The 20,998-nt window shown below is 37.8% G+C and overlaps 1 protein-coding gene across 4 annotated transcripts in view; it reads right to left on the bottom strand.

Annotated features, from left to right (window-relative positions):
* LOC135099898 (dynein axonemal heavy chain 3-like) overlaps positions 1 to 20,998 on the bottom strand; it is a 430,253-nt gene that overhangs the window by 113,606 nt on the left and 295,649 nt on the right. For all 4 annotated transcript variants that reach the window (XM_064002569.1, XM_064002565.1, XM_064002567.1 and 1 more), the window contains 4 exons: positions 17,411 to 17,574; positions 16,192 to 16,332; positions 12,057 to 12,176; positions 4,685 to 4,850 (listed from right to left, as the gene is read on the bottom strand). In XM_064002569.1, the coding sequence (XP_063858639.1) occupies positions 4,685 to 4,850; positions 12,057 to 12,176; positions 16,192 to 16,332; positions 17,411 to 17,574 (591 nt within the window). The remainder of the gene's footprint in view (positions 1 to 4,684; positions 4,851 to 12,056; positions 12,177 to 16,191; positions 16,333 to 17,410; positions 17,575 to 20,998) is intronic.

Below are 20,998 nucleotides of genomic sequence, written 5' to 3' on the forward strand. Positions count from 1 at the left end.
AATTTTGAAATTCTTGAGTGAAGGATGTGCGTGTTATTAGGTGATCGTAGTTTTGTGTGGAGGAAGAGAGTTGTCTTTAGAGGACAGGCTGTGACTGCTCCCTTTGTGTTGTGAGACACAAAGGGAAACGTTCAGTGAGGTCACAGCTCGGTGAGTAGCTGTGAGTAGCTGGAATTGTTGAGACAACAATGTCTCCTTGAAAAGGTTCATGAAGAAAATGGATATTGAAATGGTAATAGCCTTAACCTGAGTCAGGAGGAAGTTTACACAGTACAGGAACCTACACCCTCTGGAACCACACCCACTCCCCCAGAGCCTGCTAAGTAGGAGCAGGGTGACTTAATGTCATGTTTGGTGAAGATAGAAAGACAAATGGAGCAATTTTCACAGAAATCTCAATATTATTTGTACTGCTGTTCAGATATGCATGACTTCAGAAACTGTGGGAGGAATCCACCTCCAGGGACATGTTTTAATTATTCAAGACAGAATTGAAGATGTGGAGTACCAGAATGCCCAGGTATAAAGGCCAAATCAGGTGACTTGTGAGATCCAGATCTCTGATTGTCTGCTTGGAGACTACTAAGTTCATCCTATAGTCCCTTCTAGATACAGGGAGTAAAGTTTCATTATTAAAGCAGAGTGTGGCCCATTGGTTAAATATAGTGATCCATTTACAAAAGAACATTCCTCAGATTAAAGGCATCATAGGAGAAATATTCAGGTAATTGGGCAAGCTCAAATTACCATCACAAGTGGAAGCCACAAACCCATCACCACATTAGTAATTATTGTTCCTGATCATTACCTATCCACTGACATCTTGCTTGACATGAACATCCTAAACCAAATAGTATTACAGTCTAACCCAGCTATCCAGTATTTAACTATTCGCATTTCTCAAGCAACCAGAATTCTTTTCAAAGGAAAATAAATGAATAAAATAATATTTTAAAATCACAGATATTTGAAACTGACGCCAGGCAAGCAGTGCGAGTGGAATGTTTTGCTTTCTCGCCACTGGCAACAGTGCAGGTACACCCCACCACTTGCATAAACAAGTTTGTTAGTTGAGTGTTTCTGCCAGGTATCCATACAGTTTCCTTAATAACCTGCCATGCCGAAGGTCCCCAGCCAAACGTAAATGTAAACATTGGTTGTATCAGAGCAAACATCAACATCATCGGTGTCAGAGCCTACACTGGTTGATAGGCCTATGCTCGTGGAAGGAAACCCTGATAGTAACTGCTTCAGTGCACTCTACAAGGAATATACATGCATAAGTAGAGTCCTTTTATTTTATGCTGTTTTCTATTTTTTTTCTTTCATTTGTATCTAGTCATACTTAAAAGTACTAGTGTCCAATATTTTACTTCAGTTTTTACTGAAAATAGAATATTTATAAGAGTAACACTCAACTAGCCAGAAAATCTAGCTATCCAGAACTCACTATCCCCCATGGGTGTCAGATAGGTGGAGTTATACTGTACCATCAATTACAAAGAGAACAGTACTGGATGGAATAATGTAAGCCATCCACTTAGGCTACAGGGACACAAGTATGGAAAACATAAACAGGGTCAAAGAGACAGAGATTAAAGGGGAAGCCATGTCAGTATGTTAGAGTAACTAAGATAATATGTGTTTGTCCTTACAGCACTGGTAACATTGCAGTAGATGAGCAAACAAATACCAACTTAGTTCTCTACTCACAGAATAGCCACATCCAAGCAGGATTACACTTCATAACAATGGTCTCAGAACAGAATACAGTTAACATACCAATAATAAATAGTACGTACAAAAAAGTCAATTTTCCAATGCAGCAACGAGACACTAGGTGAGACCGGTCTCAAGTGAACTGAAGCTACTCCAACCAGCCTTGTGTTGGGAATTATCCCACATGTAATGAAAAGAAACATTTGCCAAAGAGGCAGCAGCAGGCACAGAGTCATTGTCAGGAGCAATGGGAGATGAGTCATGCATTACTGGTGCCACCACAACGTCATTAAGGAGAGGCTAGGGTTGTGATGAGGGAAGGTCCTGAGCAGAAATCATTAGAGGAGCCAGGACTAATCCCTCTTACCTATTACTAAGCTCATATGAAGACAAGGTTATCTTTGCCTTAAACTGCCATCTCCTGGCTAATGACTTAGCATGTCTAAGAAAGCCTAGCCTAAACTCCTCAGAGCAGCCAATACACTCAGAACACTGAAGATCTGAGGAACAAACATGGCCATGACAGCTGACACACACTGTATGCAAGTCATCCTTTTGTGGCAGTGTGTGCAGGTCTTCACCATAAGAGAAGACCTCTCCATAGCTTCTGTGTCCTCTCAGTCTCTGTAACTTGTTATAGTCAGGAAAAAATAACCTAAAACACAGAGCTGTGTTGGGATGTTGGCTAGCCAAGAAAACTGATGACTAACAGAAGTGGTGTGGAGCCTCCCAACCCACCTCCTGGCAGTGGGTTATGGTAAGACAGGGCACAAGTTTCAATGTTGTGCTGTGTTCATAACCAGTCAGAGGCCAGCTGAGTGTTATGTATATGACATAAGTAACTATTTCTTCAACAAATAGATTTTTGTCAAAGTTTAAAAGCAGCAGCTGTAATAAAATGCAACAACTATAACACTAAACATTTAATTATATTCTAATCTAATTTAAAGTTAATAATGGAGAAGTGTGAGTTTTGCATACAGGAATGCAATGAAAGACTAACTTTACACTCCAGTTGTACTGCCAGTACTAAACTTTTGTTCCAGGACTGTTTTGTTGCTGCCTTTGAGGGAGGGTAAGGGTTTGCCTATTTTGGTCTTACATATATTCTTTTCATTGAAGTCTACATAAATTATTATATGGGCATGGTATTGACAAATGTGTTCCCACAGCATCAGTCTGGGTTTAATGTCAAATGATCACATGGGTGGCTTAATTGCTAAAAAAATATTCAACCTAAATATCAATAATGGAGCCATTCTAAAAATGCACAACTATTTCTGAACTTCCATGGACTGGATTTGATGCTGCAATTTGCTTTAGTGAGCTGGCATTGTTGCTTGAGGAAAGATGTTGGATGCTAAAGAACTAAGGTTCTGAAGGCTTCATTCCCCATTGCTCCATTTAACCCTTTCCTTCTGGCGCTTAAACTATTTTCCCGTTTGCTATGATAGCTAAAAATGGTAAACCTAGAAATTGTCAGAAAACTGTTTGAATACTAATAATTATTTTCTCTTTGTTATTCTGAATACAATGATGTACTTTGTAGCTCGATGTGACCTCTGAAAGTTCAGTTTATGCCTTATCAAGGATTCCTCCTCCTCCCGCTGTGTGATCCGTCTTCCAGAAACAGCCCGGAGAGCGATGACACCGCGCGCACACACTCTCTCTCTCTCTCTCTCTCTCTCTCTCTCTCTCTCTCTCTCTCTCTCTCTCTCATCTTGGAGGGGAAATTGTACACTTCCAATGAGAGAGAGAGAGAGAGAGAGAGAGAGAGAGAGAGAGAGAGAGAGAGAGAGAGAGAGAGAGAGAGAGAGAGAGAGAGAGAGAGAGAGAGAGAGAGAGATTTCATCCCTTTTCATATCAAGTTTCAGGCAAATAACATTATCTCTCTCTCTCTCTCTCTCTCTCTCTGACAAGTTACCTTCTACCATTTTATTATAAAATCGAAGATAATGAAAAAATTAACATGAAAGAATGATAGGTATCATCTCTCTGTTCTGATAAAACAGGTGGATCCTGTAAATAATTTTCCGAGTCCTCACTAATGTCTTCGCTTTCTTCAGTTTCTTCTTCTAAATATTCACTGTCACTGTCTTCAAACTCAGAAGCATTGCTAAATACATATGTTCTGTCCTGCTTCATGGTGAGTTATGATCTGAGATCCTTCGCTCTTATCAGGATGTCTCTTCGCACTTATCATGGTGCTTTCCACCCGGCGGGTCACTGGGGTTGCCAAGTGTCACCCGGAGAAAGGGAAAATAGCTTAGTTACCGCTAAATTTCCAGAGCTAGTGACATCACTATACATGTGGAAACATGCCAGACACTTCCACTCACCATCTGACTCGAGAAACCGCGCTTGGAGCTCAAAATTGAGGCGCGAAAATTCTTGATTACGGGTATGATCGCCGTCGCTACAGACGCATTGATGCAATCGTATATATACGATTGCCGGAAGGAAAGGGTTAACTGGTTATCTTACCTAATGGGGCCTCTTCAACCAGTGTCCAGTCGAGACTGGCTGGAGAAGGTTAGACTCACAATTAGCAAATAGATATTCCAGTCAGCTATATTATATATGGTGACTGGTTGACTGTATTTTCCAAGAGAACTGAACTAAAGAACACCCCTATCACTGAATGCCTTTGTCAACTTTCATTTTTCCAAACACAATATATTAATGCAAGATGTGCAATTTGCCTTGGGTTACTACTATATAAGGATGGGCAGAGTGTCAAGAGGATGAAATTAAAATTTTTTCTAGTATTTTTTTAGTATTGGCATCAGAAACTTTATCAAGAATTGATGGAAAGAAAAGGATCTCTCAAGCCCAAGCTCTAAACTCTTGGAATGCCTCTGATATAGCTATGGTCCACTAAATAACTGACCAGAAAACTTCTGAGAGAGAGAGAGAGAGAGAGAGAGAGAGAGAGAGAGAGAGAGAGAGAGAGAGAGATTCATACCTCTTTCTTGCGCTCAACTTGTATAGTGTCTTGTTCAATTTTTATCATGAGAGCTTCTGTGTTGCCTGAAGTCTCTACTAGGCGTGGTTGCAATAGCTTTAACTCTTCCTGCAGCTCTGTGATCAGCAGTTTTGCTTCTTTCAGTTTCTCTAGGCCAGTTACATACCTTTTCAAAGAAATGAACACATTACACATATACCAAATATATGAAATCAATGTAAGATAATTTTTTTATTCTATAATATTAATGAAGTAATTAATCAGTAACTTCACTCTTTCATCTCTTTGACAGATAAACAAATTCTCTGACTAACTGACTTCCAAGTGGAGCACATCTTGACTCATCCCTTTCACAGAGATCTCCATTCTTAGAGACTTCTATGTTCATCATCAGCTTTAGTTTTCCTCTCCCTTCACTGACCAATCTGGTGAACTTGTCTTAAACTTTGCTATCCTTCATAACTTTGAGGAATTAATGCTACACCCTACTTGTATTCCTGACCATTTTGGTGATATGCCCAACATTCTTGACCTATTCCTAACCTCTTCAGTTTACTGTGCCCTTTTCCAATGAGCTCCTCTAATCATAATTTCATATCTGCATTTTGTCCTTTCACTTAAATTCCTGCACAAGATCCTAAAGTGGTGTCTCTGGTGTTTTGCAACTACTAAATGGGGGAACCTGAGTAGGTAGTATTCAGATTTTTCATGTAGTGACTATAGCTTCTGTGTCTCTGTGTGCTGAGTGCATAATGGAGATGACTGTGTCTGTCATGGAGGTGTACATTCATCACTCTCTTGCCTTAAACCTTGCAAACCTTGGTTTAACCCAGCCTGTTCTTTTGCTATACTTGTTAGGGAGATGGCCTACAAAGGGTATCTGAGCTTTCTAAACCCTGAAACCCAGGCACTTTACATTTCTGCCAAAAATCATGCAAAGACTGCTCTTCAACTAGCCTGGAACTTCATCAGTAGAAAATGTCAAAACCTTTCTAGATCTAATTTGCCTCTTGATTTCTGGCACCTAGCTATAAAAATTTGCTTACACCCCTTGCTCAGACACATTTTTTACTAATTCCCTCTTTGCTCTCCAACTTATTCAGTGCCACTTTCCCAAAACAGATTACTCCCTCTGCTTTGACAAACACAATCTCCTGTCCCAACTATCAGCTCACAATGACATCTGTCTTCAGTGGATCCTCTCTCACATGACATTGAGGGAAACACCATCAGTAACAGGGTGACAAACGAGGCTCACTCCCACCTCTCTCCCATAAACTTTTGACTAACTTACAAAAAGACTGTGACTTACACTGGAAAAGACACTTTACAGTACACAATACTTGGACACAACAGACAGGACATACAATCCACTCATATAGCCGTGTTTTCAAAGTGGTTACCAGACTCAGAATAGCCACCCCATCATGCACATGCACAAGCTGGGATTGTTAGACACCCCTCACTGCCCCTGGTGCTCCACACAGCCAGACACTCCAGAACACCTCTTGCTACTCTGTCCTCACCACCACTTCCACTGCACTGCTCTCCTCCTCTCACTGGCATCACTCTACCTCAACAGAGCAACATGAAAGGAGCATTGTAGCAGCATTAGTAAAAGATGTGACTGAAAAGGAGAAGACCTAGAAGATGAGATTGAAGAAGTGATAAAATGAGGTAAATATGTGGAAGGTCAAAGCAGATCCATGAAGATAAAGTTCAGGTCCTGAGTTGCAGTTGTGGAGACACTAAATGGATGCTGGAGACTGGGAAAAAAATAGGATGAAAGAAAGAAAATGAGTGAGTTGTGGAAGGAGAGAGAGAAGAAAAGAAAAGAAAAAAGAAAAAATGGAGGAAGAAAAGAAGCACTTTTACTGGAAAATTAGGGATATGAAACTGAAGTGGTGGACTGCCAAGGAAGGAACTATGGAAAATAATTAAAAGTTGCAAATACAAATGTAAATGGCATAGTTGGGCACAATAACAAAAATATTTATCACTGATAGCGATAACCTTACTGGTGATAACTGGTAATCGATAACTGATGATGAATTTATTGCCCAATAACAGATAACTGATAAACTGATGAATCCAAAATTCCAATACTAGTGATAACAATATTGATATTTTAAATAAAAAATTGATAAATCCAAATTTTTATTATCTTTATCTTAGAAAACTTGGAAAAATCTTAGAAAAAATTCAAATTCAATGTTTATCCTGCCTCTTCACTAATGAAAAGTACTGTTTTAAGTAAAATAACTATATTTGCTTTTGAAAGTTTAAAACTTCAACAAGCTCATGTTACAAAAACTAAAATTATTGATTACTGCTAGTTTGAAACAAAAGTATCAGCAATACTGATGAATCAATAATGCAGGAAAAATAGTTATTGGATAACTGATAACCCGATATCGTTATCATGATAATTTATTGTGATAATACACAACTATGGTAAATGGGTAGGTAAATGGGTAAATCTGCGCAGGTGGAATTAAATGATTATTTAAGGGAGAGTATACTGGATATGATGGGAACCACAGAAACAAAGCTGATGGCATTGACGTAAACAGTGGGGAAGGCAAATACAATATGTGAAAAAATTAATAGGGAAGGAAAACAAGGTGTAGGAGTGATAATACTGGTGAAGAGAGACTTACCTAGTTGCAAATGAGATGACATTTGAAGGAGGATTAGAAGTGGTAAGAGTGAAGGTGGAGCAGAGAGGAGGAGGCAATAGAGATTTTGCTGTGGTGTATGTTCCACCAAAGACAAGTTCTTGGAAAACAGAAGAATACAGTGAAAAGACTGAGGACACAAAGAAAGCAGTAGAGCACTTGATGAGTACCAATGTAATGATTATGGGTGACTTCAACCGTAAAAATGTAAAATGTAAAGATTGGTCGGTGGAGGGAAGTGAAGAGTCGTGGGAAGGAAAGTTGTTAATGATAGCTATTGATAATTTAATGATACAGTAGCATCAGTAAAAGATGCAGTTAGCAAGATCAGAAGAGCAGTTGGCATGAAAATAGCAGTAGAAGACAGCTAGATATGCAACATTGCGGCGGTGAGAGAGAGGCTGAAGACAGTCAGTTAGAGGAGAGGAGTTGATGAGACGAAAAGCTTTTGATTCCACCCTGTCTAGAAGAGCAGTATGAGTGGAACCCCCCCAGACATGTGAAGCATACTCCATACATGGACGGATAAGGCCCTTGTACAGAGTTAGCAGCTGGGGGGGTGAGAAAAACTGGCGGAGATGTCTCAGAACACCTAACTTCATAGAAGCTGTTTTAGCTAGAGATGAGATGTGAAGTTTCCAGTTCAGATTATAAGTAAAGGACAGACCGAGGATGTTCAGTGTAGAAGAGGGGGACAGTTGAGTGTCATTGAAGAAGAGGGGATAGTTGTCTGGAAGGTTGTGTCGAGTTGATAGATGGAGGAATTGAGTTTGCTCTGCCCCAATCAGAAATTTTAGAAAGATCAGAAGTCAGGCCACAGAACGCCTGACTTCTGATCTTTCTAAAATTTCTGATTGGGGCAGAGCAAACTTGGTATTGTTCAATGCCTCAAAAACTCAGATAGAAGGCTGTGAAGTGATAGATGTTTAAGAATCTTCCTGTTGAGGATAGATTAAAAACTACAAAGGAATCAGAAGTGATGGTGAAAGTAGACTACAAGCAACAAAAAAATTTTATCATGATAACCAATAAATCAATAACTATAACCTTATTTGCAATAACTGACAATCGATAACTGGTGATAAATTTATCGCCTGATAACCAGTAAATCAATAAATCCAAAATTCAAATACTAGCGATAATAATATTGATATTTTAGATAAAAGAAATTGATAAATCCATCTTTATTTTTATTTTTATCTTAAAAAAAAATAGAAAAACCTTAGAAAAAATTAAAATTCAATATTTATCCTGTCTCTTCACTAATGAAAAGTACGGTGGAACCTCGGTTCTAGAACTTAATTTGTTCCCGAATGCCGTTCGACATCTGAAATGTTAAAAACGAAACTATTTTCCCCATAGGAATTAATGTAAAATGGATTAATTTGTTCCCAGACACCAGCCTACCCTGTCTTAGCGGCTTATTACAGACACTCCCAAAACCAAGATTGCTGCTTTACAACATCTCCAGCTCACAAATTATTTATCCAGAAAGGATGTATTGAATAAACTAAGTGGCAAGAACTCATCAGAAGGTATTGTTTAGATTGTGTAGGTATTCTCTTTGTCAATGATCTAGTGAGAAAAACCTTATGGAATGACACAGAAAAGATCAATCTACCTACCACCAAAATGAAGGTGATCTTAACACTTGCTGCTGGGAAAAGCTACTGGAAAAATGCAGCTGTGCAGTAGTGATTGTGTTAGGGGTCATTGAGAGAGTTGCAGGTGGCTTGGGATAACTCCTGAGCGCTGAAAACTGTTTGTTTACATCAAGGCTTTTCAACAAGATTACATTTACCTTACTTCAAAGACTTGAATTACTGTCTTACACTCTGTGTCTCTCCTCCAAATATATAAAAAAATAAGTAAATATTTATAGAAACTATAAATTAGTAATAAATGGCAGCTTTTGTTGTCTTCTAATATTTGAAATTAAGTAACTGTTCTAGAACTGAATTATGGTACCACAGCTGAAGCAAGAATGAGTTCAGAATTTTGTTCGAAAAACCAACGATGTTCAAAAAGGGAGGCATTTGATAACTGAGGTTCCATTGTAGTTTTAAATAAAATATATTTGATTTTGAAAGTTTAAAAACTTCAACATACATGTTCCAAAAACTAAAATTATTGATTATTGCTAGTTTGGAACCAAAAATACCAACAATACTGATGAACTGATAACCTTGTAAAAATAAGTATCAAATAACTGATAACACCCATCAATGAATATAAGAGCCCAATAATTAAAAGTGACCATATAGTGGTAGAGTATACAATGAAAGTGAGAGGAGTGAAAAAAGATGAAGATCATAGAGCTGAAAGGTACAACAATGGAAGGACAAATTTTGAAGGTTTAAGAAACTACTTCAAATGTATGGACTGGTGTAAGTTTGATAGAGCTTTGGGAGTGGAAGAAAAGTGGAGAGAATTGGTAACCATATATGAAGATGTGAGGAGATTTATGGCAAAAAAATAAGAAAGATATGGCAGAAAACAGGAATAGTTTAATAGAAGATGTGAGGAGGCAAGAAAAAGAGAAATGGCCTGGAATAAATGGAGAAAAAGAAAAACAAAAAGACTGGGAGATATACAAAAGGATCAGAAATGAAAACTCACGGGTATGGAGAAGAATATGTAACCCTGAAAGAGATATTGTTAATAAGTGTTAAGATGATCCAAGGCTCTTCTATAGATTTGTAAGTGGAAAAATGAAAACCAAAAAAGGAACAAGTAAATTAAACATTAATGGTATGGTTGTGGAGGAAGAAGCAGAAATGGCTGAAGTGATGAGGGAATGCTTCCAAAGTGTCTTCACCAGTGAAACTGTGTTTATCAGACCAGAAGTGGCAAGCGAGAATGCAAATGGATTGAGTGAGATTGAGGTAACCGAGAGTGAGATGAGGAAGATGATAGAAAACCTTGATGTAAGGAAAGTCCATGGGGCAGATGGAATGTCTAATTGGGTGTTGAGGGAATGTAGCATCCAAATTTGCTGATAAAATGGATGATGTCATTGTGTGTTTGCTGAAACATGGATTAGTACCAAAGGACTGGTAAAGGGCTGGCATCAATCCTATTTATATGAGTGGCAAAAAGGAGCAGCCTTCCAATTATAGACCAGTGTCACTGACAAGTGTAATAGCAAGAATGTAAAAAGTTGGCTTAAAAGATGGACTAACTATTTAGAAGAAAATTAAGTACAGACAGATTAACAGTTAGGTTTCAGAAAGGGGAGATCATGTATAATGAGACAGTCTGGTTTTAGAGAGGGGAAATCACATACAATGAACTTGTTATATTAGAGAGAGGCTGGATTGATGATGTGTATTTGGATTTTGAAGAAGATGTTTGATAAGGTACCGCAGGAAACAGGAAAATATCGGAGGTTTAAAAGAAACACTCTTGAAATGGATAGCCAATTTTTTGTTGGATAGAGGAATGAGCACAGTGATTTGAGACAGAAAATCCTCTAGGAGAAAGTTAATTAGTGAAGTCCCACTCGTCTTGGCACCAGTGATGTTTGCAATCTATGTGAATGATATGATGGAAGGAAAGCCCAGTTACATGAACCTACATGCTGATGATGCAAAGTTAATGAGAAAGGTGGATAGGAAGGAGGTCTGTGCTGCTTTGCAAGATATGAATGTAATTTTAGGAGTGGAGTCAAAGATGGGAAATGGATTTTAACACAAAAAATATGGAACACTAAAGTTTGGACAAAGTAGTAAAAGACCTCAATATTGTTACACAATAGGGAAAGGAGTTCAATGGAGTGAAAAGTGAGGGGAATGACCTTGGAGTCACCATTACTGACAACCTGTCACCGGAGAAACATGTCAGCAGGATAACAGGCGAAATTTACAATTTGCTGAGATATACAAAACCTGCTTTTAATTACTTGGATGAGGATATGATGAGGAAATTTATTGTGACTATGATAAGACCACAATTAGAATATGCTATAGTGCTATGGTCTCCAAGTACTAAGAGAGACAAGGGGAATTTGGAATGAATACAGAGCTGCAATAAAAATGCCTCCAACTCTATATCATGTCATATGAGGAGAGATTGAAGAAATTACTTTGGAAGAAAGGAGACATGATCTGATTGTTGTGTACAAGGTCATGACAGGAATTAGGAAGTGTAGGAGGACATGACTTGAAGGTAAAGAAGGGAGTGTGCAGAGGGGATATAAAAAAGAACAGCTTTCCACAACAAATTGTTGGAGTATGGAATGAGTTGGAAAGAGAAGCAGTACATGCTAGTACAATACATGATTTTAAAGAAAAATTAGATGATAGTAAATAATGAGATGAGACAACATGAGCATAGACTCCTCTGTAAACCACAACTAGGTAAATACAGACCGATACTAGTAAACCTCCTGGGTGGTTCCCAAAATCCCAGCCTGGCCTTCAAGACACTCAAACATTCCAGGATCACCCTCCTGATGAAAAGACAACTCACAAGAATCTAACCAGCTGATTTATCTGCTGCTTGCACCTTTGGGGTACTACATGCTGTGGCATGCAAAGAATGCCAAACATGCAAATTCTGTGAAACATACTTTCATTACTTTCATCACCCTTTCTTTCCACACCACCCATATTTCTCTATTAATTAATTCAATAATTTTATTCCAAAATAAGATCATTGTTTTAATCTATTTTGAATCAAACACAAGATCTTACCTGTCTCGTAGAGTGAGGATTGCTTGTCTCTTCTGCATTAGAAGCTGCCGAAAAGTAAACACCAATTCCAAGTAGGAGGAGGCTGTCACATAGTGTCTTCGTCGTAAGTGTTCTTGAAACCTATTCCATTAAAATGATTACAGGATTTGTATAATTCATCTTCTTTAAACACCAGAAGTCACATGTGTTTTCATCACTAGCTGTGTCTTATATTTCCTAAAATGTTGGAAGTTAATAATTTTTTGTTATAATGCAAAATTATAAGGTTTTTCAATAGAAAAAAAAATTGATGGTACAAAAGTAAGAAAACAAAAATATTCTATATAATCTAAATTTATGGCAGTACATACTGTATCACTGTCACTTCAATAGAGCAGTGAACTATGTACAAACACTTGAAAAACCTTAATCCCATTACTTCTCTGAGACCTATCAAAACAACATTAAAATCTAGTATAACTCCAATAGTTTTCCAAATTAATCTAGCTGTCTTTATACATTTCATATCATCCAAGAGGCTTCCAGAACTGCGGAGATGTGAAACCTGACAATGCTCAACAAGCTCTTATCAGGAGAGGCTGTATACTTTTGATAATCTTTCTACATACATCTTCAGTTTTTTCCAAAGTTAGTATTAATTGAAAAATGTCTGGAAAAAAAAATTTGCCCTCAGCTGTCCAAATTAACTTTGATGTAGTAAAGAAAAAAAAAAGTGTTTTTCTTTTCTGGGGAGACATTTTGAAAGTTAGGAGTAAGTTTTGCTGAAACTAATCTTTATTGCAGTCAAGAATGAAACTTTTAAATTTACATTCTTTAAATAGTCATGGTTTAAGAGGAAACCTGATGTGTCCTTAATAAGTGGTATAATGGATATAACAAGGGTGACAGGGAAAAATCTCAGAATCAGTATTCAGGATAGAACAAGAAATAAAAGGTTAAAGCTTGAGAAAGTTATATCTAAAAAGTGACTGGAAAGAGTTGGTTCTCAAAAAAAATGATAGATGAATGGAATGGACAAAATCATCACATTGTTAGTGCTGAGTCATTTGGGAGGTGTGAAAGATTAGACAAATTTATAGATTGAGATGAAAGGTGGAAATATGTATCTTTCATACAGGAAATGCCATGTGTAGGGCTGATAGCTTCTTGCAACTTCCCTTATTTTCTTATGTTCTTAAATACAGTACCCTCCTCAGTTTTGCACTATTTGAGTTTCGTGCTTAGTGGTAAATTCTTAACATCCCGAGTTTCAAGCATTGTCACCCTAAGTTTTGCAATGGTTTGACAAGTATCAGTCATTTATTTATTTATTTTATTTTTATCTATTCATTTATGTTTTTATGTAGGAGGAACACTGGCAAAAGGCAACAAAACTGCATTAAAAAAAAAAAAGACCCACTGAGGTGCTGGTCCACGATCAGAGATGAAAGTGTTAGTTAAAATTATAAGATAAGTGGCTTGAAAACTCCTTGAAAACGTTCAGGTCATAGAAAGGTGCAAATACAGAAGCAGGCAGGAAGTTCCACAGTTTACCAGAGAAAGGGATGAATGATTGAGCATACTGGTTACTCTTGCATCAGAAAAATGGACAGAATAAGGGATGAGAAAAAGAAGAAAGTCTTGTGCAGTGAAACCATGGGAAGAAGGGAGGCATGCAGTTAGCAAGATTAGAAGAGCAGTTGGTATGAAAATAGTAGTAGAAGATAGCAAGAGATGCAACATTGCACCAATGAGAAAGAGGCTGAAGACAGTCAGTTAGAAGAGATGAGTTGATAGGATGAAAAGCTTTTGATTCCACCCTGTCTAAAAGAGCAGTATGAGTGGAACCCCCAATATATGTGAAGCATACTCCGTACATGAAAGGATAAGGCCCCCTGTACAGAGTTAACAGCCTTGGGGGATGACAAAAACTGGCAGAGACAACACAGAACTCCTAACTTCATAGAAGCTATTTTAGCTATAGATGAGATGTGAAGTTTCCAGTTTAGATAATAAATAAAGGGCAGACCAAGGATATTAAGTGTAGAAGAGGAGAACAGCTGAGTGTCATTGAAGAAGAGAGGATATTTGTCTGGAAGGTTGTCAGGTTGATAGATGAAGGAATTGAGTTTTTGAGGCATTGAACAATGCTAAGTTTCCTCTGCCCCAATCAGATATTTTAGAGAGATCAGAAGTCAGGCATACTGTGGCTTTCCTGTGTGAACTGTTTACTTCTTAAAGGGTTGGACATCTACAAAAATACGTGGAAAGTGCAGGGTGGTATCATCAGTGTAAGAGCGGATAGAACAAGAAGTTTGGTTTAGAATATCATTGATGAATAATAGGAAGAGTGGGTGACGGGACAGAACCCTGAGAAATACTACTGTTAATAGATTTTGGAGAACAGTGACTGTCTACCACAGCAGCAATAGAATGGTCAGAAAGGAAACGAGATAAAATTATAGCGAGGATAGAAGCTGTAGGAAGGTAGTTTGGATATCAAATCTTTGTGCCATACTCTATCAAGAGCTTTTGATATGTCTAAGGTAACAGCAAAAGTTTCACCAATATCTCTAAAAGAGGATGACCAAGACTCAGTAAGGAAAGCCAGAAGATCATCAGTAGAGCAGCCTTGATGGAGGCCATACTGGCAATCAGATAAATACAGACTGAAAATTAGATCTAAGACTGTGAATGTTGCAGAAGTTAATGAGGAAAAGTTGAGGGGGTTGTCAAGGTGTCAAAACGCTTAGGGTCGATACCAGAAGAGCAGTCCAACCTCGGGACATTTGTGGTTCCCTCCCCAGATGGGGACTCTGTGAGGCTGGTGTAGCAGCTGCCATGGTAATTTTGAATTTTGAGTGAAGGGTGTGTGTGTAATTAGGTGCTCGTAGTCACTATAGTATGGGGTGCCACAATTCCCCTTTGCATAAACACTCACTCTACATCTGCTTCCACATCCATACTAAATAGGAGGAGTTGGGGATACATAGTATTCACAGATGCTTCTTGTGAAAAGAATGGTTTCTAGTGAATGAATACAGAAGAAAATGGGTTAAATGAATGTGGCAGCAATGATGTCTTTACAATCAGCGTGCACAGTATAGTATGTATGTTTTTTTGATTTCTAGTGTGTCCATTGTATTTTTTTTGGATCGCATTTATAGCATATCATGATTGTGAATATATGCTGATTAAGGTGAAATAGATATGATTGGTGAAATTAACATAATGACTAGAATGTTTAATGATAAAGATCATCAACATGAGCTATGTTTAAACAAAGATGTTGTGGTGTGGTGGTCTTTACACAGCTGTACAGACCACCCCCACTCAAGACTACAGTTTCCTAAATCCTTACCAACAATGTGCCTCTATTCTCTTACCAACATCACACTACACCATTCTTCCTTCCACCAATAGCACACATTCATTTCCATTCATGTAGTCAACCTTTCATGTGTCTCTCTTGTACTCCTGCCACATATACCCACTCCCTAACACTTTCTATTACCTTTCTTATCTACCCAGCCACACTCATTTTATTCAAGTTAACCAAGGCCACTCTCAACAATATCCTCCTCCAGGATGAGGTGAAGCTCCCTCTCTATCAATAGTTACGAAGTTGCCTTCTCAATGAAGAGGCCACTGGAAGCCAGTAAGCACCAGTGTGGTGCTCTTTCCACTAGGACAGGTCACCAGATTGACTATTGGAAACAAACTTCAGTTAAAAAGTACTTTAAAATAGTAGGGGAAGAGAGAGAGAGAGAGAGAGAGAGAGAGAGAGAGAGAGAGAGAGAGAGAGAGAGAGAGAGAGAGAGAGAGAGAGAGAGAGAGAGAGAGAGAGAGAGAGAGAGAGAGAGAGAGAGAGAGAAAAATCAGCTCACTTTAACCTTGAGAAGATGGGAGTGGGCTAGCCTTCCCTTTGGCAAAAAGGTAGGCTTACTGCCAGCCTTTTCCCATAAAATCTTTCTTTTTCACATAAAAGTAATTGCATCTCTGTTAAACCTCAAGGACTATGATACAGCAACTATACAAACCTTGATCCCTCTAGAGATTTTTATCAAAAGATTAACTACTTCAGTTGATGTTAATTCTTTTCATATACTCATCTTAACAACAAATCATAATCTAAGGTACTTGATGTGTCACTCACCTGTTGGCAAGGAGTTGTACACTGTGGTGGAAATATTGACATGCAGAAACACACTGTGCAAGCAGTGGGGCTTCAAGCTTTATGTCTTCTAGAAGGGTTGTGGCCACCATTTCCAGAGCTTCATCAGGCCATGTAGTAAACCTGTAAACATTTTGTCTTCACATTTTTTTTCTAATAGGTGTTTGGACACTATCTAAATATCTTGCTCCACAGAATAAGTTTAAAGATATTTAAGTAAATCTCACTTTTATTATTTAAAAAATTCTCAAAACTGGAAGATGTTCATGGTTTTGGCACTACTAAATGAGCTCATCTCCTTAATTTAAGCTAGTGATTAAACCTAGAATCTGAACATTGAAAGAATTAAGTAATTCTTGCAATTGTACAAATTTTTATACATGTCTGGAATGCATAAATAGCTCCTACACTCCATACATTTCTTATATATTTCAACCATACCTACTGTTATGTATGAAAGTAAGTTTTATATAGCATACTAATTAGTAATTATAGTCACCCCAGACTAAGCTGATCTAAGAGCCACCTCTTTCCTTGCCTATCCTTCAGTGGGACAGCTGACTGGTGAACTCATAATGCTCTTGCCACTTCCTTTTTTTTATTTATTTATATTTTTTATATAGTAGCTGCATGTTAAGAACAACTCCAGTGTCACAAAAAGTAGACATTATTTTATGCACAAAGGAAAAGGTAAACAGATCCTTAATTCAAAGTTATTATTTTTATGGGTGGTTTAAGGAATAGGAGCAGTTAGTATTTCTTCTATAAGATGAAGCTTTGAGTACATGTAAAGCGTTTTCTGATATGTTTCATTCAACAAATAAATATTCTTGAATTTTTTTTTTCAAAGTTATTGCTGCAAATTGATGGTAATGGCACTGAGCATAGGTATGCAAGATGCTGTAAATTTATGACTTTGGCAATGGGCAGCTTGATATTATCAATTTTTTAAAGTATACTTATTACCTTTCAACAAAATCTGAATGTATAAATATATCCATTATGTTTAACCCATGATGATGTGATATCAAGTCTTGACAGCAAAGGTGGTTGCCCTTGTAACATTATTTACCATGCACAAGAAATATGTAATCTAATTTTCTTTGTGTATTATTTATATATCCATTTACTAATTGATTTATCCACTCATTTAACTTATACTTAAATAATGGAAGTAAATGTTTACATAAATTTCACTCACCAGTTTACTGTACAGCAATTGATCAGAGAAGGAAACATACGCAAACGGGAAGTAAAGGTGCGACCCAATGGGGAGAGTGAAACTACAAGATGTAAGTTAGCTTTCACTCTCTCTGTGAAGAAACTCAGCAGTGCTCCAGGAGACAGATCCATCTTCTGCCCCTGCTATGTGAGAAATTGTTATGCATTTCATTAACAACAAATTCCCTAACTGCAGTTTACATAAGTACACTATCCATATACTAGGCTGATATCTCTCACAAAGGGTGCATAGACAAGACAGACTGCCTTGTCTCAGTGTTACAATAAAAATATAGGAGAGAAAATCCCCAATCTCCACACTTTGTCCTTAAAACTGTCTTTTATGGAATGGAGATAATATGGTGGCACTTTTCTTCCAATACAGCTAATGTCTGTGGTTAGGTTTTATTCCTTACCACAGGGATGATAGTAGTACTAAGATCACAAAAACAAAATAATTTTACTGAACACATAAATTCTTTGTCATGAAGTAGTTTCTCATCTGAGGAAGATACATGTATTCATGGTCATGGAAGATGCAACCTGTAAAATGAATAAATAAATAAATAATAATAAAAAAAAAAAAAGGGAGCATGGTTAGAAAATGTACTAAAAACTAAATCCTGTACTTGCAAATTAATATTTTGTCATTTCACCCTTGCTCTTTGTTACTTGTTGGAGCATTCTGGGCCTGGATCTAGCCAAGTCTACTAAATAATCCTCATCTAAGTCCTGCCAAAGCTTCATTATGCCTTCCTTCAGTGCAATGGTGGATGTGGTCATCTGTGGAATGACATGGTTCTTGATGTAATCACAGCAGTTTTCTATAGGATTCAGGTCTGGGAAGTTTCCAGGCCAATCCAAGATGGGAATATTAGCACTTTGTAAATACTCAGATACCAGTCCAGCTTTATGACAGGGGGCACCATTATGTATAAATGTGGGCCCCTCATGTTTCTCAAAAAAATGGTTAATACTCGTACGTGCTCTTTTAACACCCTGAGATAATTACTGGGACGCATGGTTAGGTTTTTGGGCAGGAAGTACAACCCCCCCCCTGCACCCTCTACATCATAACATAATCAAGGTGTTTCACACTTTTCACTATGTACTGTGTAGCAAACCTGTTGGACCACACTGGCCTTCACTCTCACTACACAAAAGGGACTTTCATCGCTAAATAACTTTCATCCAGTAATTTTCTTCAGTGTTTATATTTCATGGCAAACAACTTGTTTTCTTCATATTGGATGACAGTAGTTTTACTACTGCATGGCAAGAAGGAAGACCAAGGTCCTTCTGCAGTCTTTGTCATACAGTTTGTTGGCTTATTTTTATTTATTTATTTATTTATTTATTTATTTATTTTAGCAGCTGAGATTGCCTTTGGGTCAATTCTGGGATCAAAATGAAGGGATTCTTTATTACTTCCCTCTTCAGCAACAAGTCAGTTATCTCACTTATTTTCTAAGAAGATCCAGGATGGGGTTTTGAAGGTGGTATGATGCCAGGTGGGAGCTCAAAAGAGGCTGCCAAGATGCACTGGATGGTAGTTTTGTGGTAGCCAGTTCATCTACATTTGTCTTTAACTGGCACATTTTCCTCTTAGGGGAATTATTGTAGCCTTTTCCCCTTTATTTCTGGTTATTGCACCCATAAAAAAAAGTGCTCAGTAAAGATAATGTGTGGGAAAAGAAGCTGGACACAAAATTGAAAAGAATGCAAAAATCCTGTTTCCATGGGACTGCCTGAGGCACACTGAGGTAGGGAAGGAGTGTGGGAAGGGAAGGAACAGATGGCTTAGATACCAAAAGTCATTAGAAACTGATACAGATGATTTCTGGTGTTCTTTATGGCCATGAGAATTGTGACCACCATATACGCTGATTTCTACAGACAGGTTGTGTTTTCCACGACAGTGACTGTATAAAGTTTGTGAAATACCATGTGAGCAACTCTTGATTCTTTTCATCTCAACTAGTATGTAAGAGCCCCACCTATCTCTGGCAATTCTAATTTAAATTAATTGTATTTAATTTTTTTTTATGTAAGACGGTCACTGGCCAAGGGAAATGACAACAAAAAAAATCCCACTGAGGTGCTAGTCCCAAAAGAGATGTCAAGAGAATCATTGAAAATTGAAGGATATGGGTCTTGAAACCACCCTATTGAAAAAGTTCAAGTCATAGGAAGGAGGAAATACAGAAGCAGGCAGGGAATTCCAGAGTTTACCAGAGAAAGGGATGAATGATTGAGAGTATTGGTTAACTCTTGCATTAGAGAGGTGGAAAGAATACGGATGAAAAAAAGGAGAAAGTCTTGTGCAGTGAGGCTGCGGGAGGAGGGGAGGTATGCAGTTAACAAGATCTGAAAAGCAGTTAACATGAAAATAGTGGCAGAAGATAGCAAGAGATGCAACAATGAGAATGAGGCTGAAGAAAGTCAGCTAGAGGAGAGGAGCTGATAAGATGAAAAACTTTTGATTCCACCCTGTCTGAAAGACAGTATAAGTGGAAACCCCAATACATGTGAAGCACACTCCATACATGGACAGATAAGGCCCCTGTACAGAGTTAGTAGCTAGGAAGGGGTAGGGCTGAGAAAAACTGGCAGAGATGACTCAGAATGCCTAACTTCATAGAAGCTATTTTAGCTAGAGACAAGATGTGAAGTTTCCAGTTTAGATTATAAGTAAAGGACAGACAGAAGATGTTCAGTGTAGAAAAGGGAGACAGTTGAGTGTCATTGAGGAAGAGGGGATAGTTGTCTGGAAGGCTGTGTTGAGTTGAAAAATAGAGGAATTGAGTTTATGAGACATTGAACAATACTAAGTTTGCTCTGCCCCAATCAGAAATTTTAGAGATCTGAAGTCAGGCATTCTGTGGCTTCCCTGTGCAAACTGTTAACTCCTTAGAGGGTTGGACGTATACAAAAAGATATGGAAAAGTGTGGGATGGTATCATCAGCATACAAGTGGATAGGACAAGAAGTTTGGTTTAAAAGATCATTGATGAATAATAAGAAGAGAGTGGGTGACAGGATAGAACCATGTGGAACACCACTGTTAATAGATTTAGGAGAAGAACTGTGACTGTCTACCACAGCTGCAATAGAATGGTCAGAAAGGGAACTTGAGATGAAGTTACAGAGAGAAGGATAGAAGACATAGGAGGGGAGTTTTGGAATCAAAGCTTTGTGCCAGATTCTACCAAAAGCTTAAGATATGTCTAAGGCAACAGCAAAAGTCTCACTAAAATCCCTAAAAGAGGATGGCTAAGTAAGGAAAGCCAGATCACCAGCAGAGCAGCCTCAATGGAAACCATACTGGCAATCAGATGTGTTGTGAAGTGATATGTTACATATATATATATATATATATATATATATATATATATATATATATATATATATATATATATATATATATATATATATATATGTAAGTTAGCCATCAACTCCTTTTTTATATTATAGGAAGTATCCAACACCACAGTATTATGTTTCTATCCTAATAGTGAAGTAGTGAGTAGAATCTCATCATCATTTAGTAGGAGGAGGCAGCAGGCAC

This window comes from Scylla paramamosain, chromosome 4 (assembly GCF_035594125.1).
Source record: "Scylla paramamosain isolate STU-SP2022 chromosome 4, ASM3559412v1, whole genome shotgun sequence".
Lineage (NCBI taxonomy): Eukaryota > Metazoa > Arthropoda > Malacostraca > Decapoda > Portunidae > Scylla > Scylla paramamosain.